We start from the raw sequence: 6,000 nt of genomic DNA, 5'->3' as shown, positions 1-6,000 counted from the left end.
TCACTGCGTGGGACAAACAGAATGGCTCTTCAGTCCGTGTGCAGAGAAGCCCGCAATTATTTACCCCTTTTCTAAACTATCTCTGTACTTCTCTCTCCTCAGGATCAAAGAAATTAAACCTAGATTTTCTCCTTCCCCTCCCCTGCTTCCACCGCCAAGATCCTTCTCACTGTCCCTAATTCTGCTCCCCGCATTGCCAGCATTTAATAGGAAAGTAGCCACAGTCAAAATGAACAGTTCATTGTATGTTGCGAACCGCGCGCCAGAAAAGGGGGTGGCGTCCTGCAGATTCAAGATTTGGGTGTAGGAAAACTACAGGCCCCCAAATGCAGTTTCACTTTCCAAAGACTACCATTCCCGATATGCAACGCAGCCAGGGTTAGCGAAGGAAAAGAACTGCAAGCCTGGCTGGAAATTCTGCCTCCCTGTCACCCTCAGTCGGAGGAATGATTTAGAGAGGCCTCAGAGGATATTTTTTGCGAGTGGTCACTCCCTAAATCCAGGCAAGGAAGGGGAGGAGGCTGAGCCGTGCCCCGCCCCTTTGCCCGTAAACTTGTGGCGCTCCAGGTTTAGCGGCAGGAGTTCGAAGGGCTGGGAAGAGCTGCACCAGCGAGCTTTGTCCATGGTTTCCGTGACCAGAGCCGTGTTTGGAGACCTGCCCTTGGGGGCAGGGACAGTGGAGAAGTTCCAGCTTCAGTCAGACATGCTGACAGTGGACATCATCTCCTGGGGCTGCACCATCACGGCCCTACAGGTCAAAGACAGGCAGGGCAGAGCCTCAGATGTGGTGCTCGGCTTTGCAGATTTGGAAGGTGGGTTAAACCCTGCCCTGGGCTGCGGGCGAGCCCCAGGCCCACTCCGCGCGCGCCCGCCCCGGCTGCTGTTGGCGCGCTGACCCAGGGGAAGTACCCGCGCTGGTGATCGGCCCGCTTGGATCCGACTACCACCCAGTGTCGCGATCCGTGCTTGGAAAAAAGAGGAAATGAATGGAAACAGCCATAGAAGTTGGCCTCTGGTTATCCGTTCAGGCTTTGGCTCAATTAGTTTAAAAGTCAATTGAGAGCAAGATAAAACTCCAGCAACCGTGGGGCGACCTTTGAACTGGTTGATCTTTGTGAAGGCAAGAGAGGAAAAAGCTGGCTAGAGGGGTTGTGGCTCCCAGTTCTTTCCTCCTGCCCTTTCTGAAGAAGGAAAATCAAAGACGTGCGTCTTCGACTTCCTCCTTGCACAGATTCGCTTTGAGGATTGATTATCTCAGAAATGCTCCATAACATAACTCATAACTTTAGTCTAGTGGGAAATATAGTACCCAGCATCCCGTGGCTCTTCCATAACCATGTACCGAGAGGAAGAAGGCAGAAGACCCACCCAATGTCTAGAAAAAGTTTCCTAATCAGGGTGGGTTTTACTTTGTTGGAATCCATCGGGTATTAATATCATGCATTAAATTCAGTTATTCAAAATCTGTTAATCAGTTATCTCATTCAATGAGATAGACAAGGTCCCCCCTCTCATGGAACTTGAAGTTTAGCTGGGGAGATAGATCTTTGCTAAGTAATTGCATAAATAAATAATTACAATTGCAGTTTGATCTTGGCAGAGGAAAATGTACACTGTGCTATCTTGGCACTACCGTGTAGCTAGATGGAAAATGAGGTCTGAAATAAAGTTAGCAAAGGGAAACTGAGAATAACCTCTGCTCAGTGGTAGTGGGGCGTGGACAAAATCTACTAGAGAGGTTTGAGGTTTTCCTTTAGGTGTGTCTTTCTGTCTGCTTGTCTCTTTAGATATGTAACATGGTACGAGGTTGGAGGTCAACAGAAAATTTAAGAGAACTGGTTTTCCCTTAGGAGAGTGGAATTTGTTCTGCACTTCTTTAACAAATATAAGAATATTCCTGAGGATCCTCTCCTTGCTCTCTGGTTATCTTTCTCTGCCTTAGAGCCTCCACAGCTTGGCTTGGAGAAGAGAGTAGGTAATCTTCATCAGGATTTCCTTGGTTACTTGAGTGAATTTATTACAGGAGCCTCCCTGGTAGGAGGGTGCAGGGAGGTGGAGAAAATCAGCTCCACTTCCCCTTGCTCTGCTTGTCCTTCTGAACTTCTGAGGGTGGGAGTTCATATCTTTTATCTTCAGAGTCAGGAGGCAAAGAGGGTTGACAAGTGACAAAAGATTCTTGAGAGTCATTTTGCTGAGTCACCTCTTTCCTTTAGTAACATAACCATTTTCTGGGCTGAAACAGGGTCACAAAGAAATTACCTGATTAGTGCAAAATGACCAATGGAGTAAAAAAAGTACTGGGTATATGGCCTAGAACTCCAGAACCAGGAAAACATTGGAGATGATATGCCACAGGCACCTGCTTTTATCACCGCATTTCCATCTCTGCCTTGTTACTGTCCAGGAGATATCTACCCTTCCTCTACATGCACACACTCACACACTCTCACTTCTTACCATTTTTAATACCATCATCTCTATGAGATTATGACTTGTGGGAGTCTGAGTGAAAGAAAGTATTATCTCCAAATATTCTTAAAAGGAAGAAGAAAGATCCCTTCAGATCACAATGATTGAACTTGTATTGCACTGCCCTCCATTTTATTAACATCTCTCATGAATGTTAAATAGCATTTTCGTACAGTGTTGCATCACAAGCTTCAAAGAATGGTAGGAGAATCAAAGCATCTAAAATATTCTAGGTGTTGGATCAAGACAGACATTTTCGTCCCTATGCTATAATTTAAATAACTTATTTAAAAAGGAAAGCAAATTATTTTCAAAAGAAAAGTTGGAAAAAAGCCCTCAGAATATCAAGTAATACTTTCTAATATATTCATCCATCTTCAAGGTTATTGCATGTGACCCTTTGTTCTCTTTTTACAACCCTGTCTTTCAGTTTTTTGTAGATTGTTCTAGTATTGCCAAAGGTAAAGAAGACTTCATATATGTCATAACAGGAAGCATAATTGTCTCCATCAGAAGAGTGTGAAATAGCACTGGGCTACTATTTTGATCAATTTTAGTATATTAAAACCCATGTAAAGAAATTGGCAACAGTAGTTGTCTCTAAGAAAGGACTTTGGGTGTCTGGGGTGCAGGAGTAGAAGGAGATTTAATTTTCACTGTACATTATTATTTTTTTTTAGGAGAGCCAGGGAGAGGCTTTTATTTAGAGATACAGTGAGAGGACAGAGCTCCTGGCTAACACCAGGAGGGGACAAGAGAGCCCTCTGCATTCTTTTAGAATGTCTGAGTTTGTAAGTATATAAACAAAGCTGAAGTAAAGAATTTAGAGCAACAAAACATGACCCAAATAAGGAGTTATCTTGACATTACTGTGTCCCCAAAATGTTTTGAGGCACAGGGAAGAGCTGTGCATGGATAATTCCGTGAGACATGGCCCTTTTGTAACTGCCAGGTTAGATGTGAACTATCTCCAGTTTCCCAGATAGATTATATAAAGTGCTTGGATGATGGCCATGACCGGAGGTCAGAATGGTTCAGTTCCTCCCTGGGAAAATGAGGTCTTTCTTCTGTAAAACTCTAAAGAGGCAAATCATACAATCTTTTGTTACACCCTGAAAAAATCAGTAATGCCTCCTGTGAATTTTTCTGCCATTTTTTGTGTTTAAAATATTTTTCAATGTTTTTCATCTTTGTGTCCCACCTACAGTCACTGTGACTTATTTGGAAATCTGACAAGAATAATCACCAGTACGTCACAGGTATAAACGAATTACCTGTATAATCAGTGCAACTACTACCCTTTCCGGTTACCACCAGACACACAGCTATTACTGCCCTGAGGGCCATGATAGACAAAATTTGGAAAAAATTAATTTAGTGCTTTTAGAAAATCTGAGTTCATCAGAAGGGGTGGAGGAAAAGACCAGTTTGGAGACTGCAGTTTAACACTGTGGACCCCAAGAGCGCCCTTAGAGGAGCTTTGAGGATTCCTGGCTTAAGTTCACTTTGTCCTGAAAGCTGTGTGACCTGGGCAAGTTCTGTAACTTCTCCAGATCTAGTTCCTCACCTTAGCACATGATTAATGATATGAAATGTGCTGTCGGCTGTGATGGCAGCTGACCATGATCAGCAATTGACAGTTTTTATCTCCTGTTCTTTGTCTCCAAATATCTTCCCTCATGTGCCTCAAACTTTTTCTTTTACTCCATTAACACTGCAAGAGAAGGCATGGAGATTCATGCAGGACAACCAGCAGCCATTTAAAAATATATATTTGGGATGATTAAAGTCATTGTCCATTAATGTTTATTTTCCTCAGACCAAAGGAAAGTCTGTGGAAAGGAAATTCAGGGTGTGGAGGTTTTGACCGAGAACAGTGAGCAATCACCCCTCAGACTTCAGGGCAGTCTGGAGAAGGTTTGAGCTGTGCGAGGCAGAGGTCATAGCTGGGGTCCTAGGGTGTTCCAGGTGGAGAGAGCCACCCCCTGGTTAAGCATTTATTATATTCTGGCCATCCCTTGCCCAGGAAAAGGGGTAAACTTTTCCTCTGCATTTTACCCCACATCAGTAATTGACTTGGTTAAATCTGCATTTGTGGCTTGACCTAGACTCTTCTCCTCTTCCCATGGAAAATAGTATTTTCTACATTTCAAAAGAAGCTTTGTAGTCATTTCCTATTCAGAATCTGGAGATTGTCACTATTTGTAATTCTGACCTGATACAAAAGCTTGGTAACATATAAAGATAGCGTAAAATCCATTTGTTCTGAAGAATTTTTTTAGAGACAGTTGGTAGCAGTGGTTTCTGCTGTCCTTATGGTTTAATCCTTAAAAGCTCATCACCTAAATCAAAGACTGGCAAGTGCTTCTTATCTCTGTGGGTTTATTAACCGTTGCCAGGAAGTGGTCCCTTCTGAGGGAATTCTTGCAAGCCTAGAAGGCAGCAGTCTGGCAGGTGGATCTGTCATTGTCTCTGATGCTGAGCATGTGCCTGACAGAGAGCAGAGGCTCCATGTACACTTGTTGAATGAATCAAGGTGGGAATCAAAAATAGATATAGCCAAACAAACTTTGAACAAAGATTCTGCTTTTCTTCACATTTCACCTGAAAAGCAGATGAATGCTATATGTTATATGTCAACAGGAAAACGCAAACTGAAACAGTAGTGAGACGTATTAGAACAACCAAATCCAGAACACTGATAACACCAAATGCTGACAAGGATGCGGAGCAATAGGGACTCTCATTCACTGCTGGGGGGAATGCAAAATGGTACAGCCACTCCAGAGGACAGTTTCGTAGTTTCTTACAAAACTAAACACGCTCTGACCAAATGATGCAGCAATCCTGTTCCTTGATATTTACCCACAAGGTTAAAAATCTATGTCTACACAAAAATCTGTGCACAGAGGCTTGTAGCAGCTTAACTTATATAACTGCCAAAACTTGGAAGCAACCAAGATGTCCTTTAGTAGGTGAATGGTTTAAAAAAGTGGTGGTACGTCAGACAATGGAATATTATTTGGTGCTGAAAAGAAATGAGCTCTCAGGCCATGAAAAGAAAGAGAGGAACCTTAAGTGCATATTATTAAGTGAAAGAAGCCAGTCTGAAAAGGCTACATACTGTATGACATTCCGTAAAAGGCAGATCTGTTGAGACAGTAAAGAGATCAGTGGTTGCCAGGAGGTTGGGAAGGATGAATAAGCAGAGCACAGATTTTTAGGGCACTGAAGATGCTCTGTGTGATGTTATAATGCTGGATACATGTCATTAATACATTTGTCCAAACCCAGAAAATATACAACACCAAGAGTAAAACTTACAGTAAACTAAGGACTTCAGGTGATAATGATGGTCCATGTAGGTTCATCAGTTGTAGCAAAAGTACCACTCTGTGGGGGGAATGTAGATAATGGGGAAGGCTATACATGCGTGGGGTTAAGGGAGTATGTGGGGAATCTCTGTACCTTCTGCTCAGTTTTGCTGTGAACTTAAAACTGCTCCAAAAAATAAGGTCTACTAAACACAAA

At 42.9% G+C, this 6,000-nt stretch overlaps 1 protein-coding gene across 1 annotated transcript in view; it reads left to right on the top strand.

Moving 5' to 3' along the window:
* The first annotated feature begins 528 nt into the window (after window positions 1-528).
* Window positions 529-6,000, top strand: part of GALM (galactose mutarotase) — a 53,496-nt gene continuing 48,024 nt past the window's right edge. The window contains exon 1 of the mRNA XM_036931642.2: window positions 529-812. Within this exon, the coding sequence (XP_036787537.1) occupies window positions 623-812 (190 nt within the window). The 5' untranslated portion in view covers window positions 529-622. The remainder of the gene's footprint in view (window positions 813-6,000) is intronic.

Source organism: Manis pentadactyla, chromosome 2 (assembly GCF_030020395.1).
Source record: "Manis pentadactyla isolate mManPen7 chromosome 2, mManPen7.hap1, whole genome shotgun sequence".
Taxonomy (NCBI): domain Eukaryota; kingdom Metazoa; phylum Chordata; class Mammalia; order Pholidota; family Manidae; genus Manis; species Manis pentadactyla.
The sequence above is the reverse complement of the archived record's forward strand: the minus strand, read 5'-3'. Positions and strand labels throughout refer to the sequence as shown.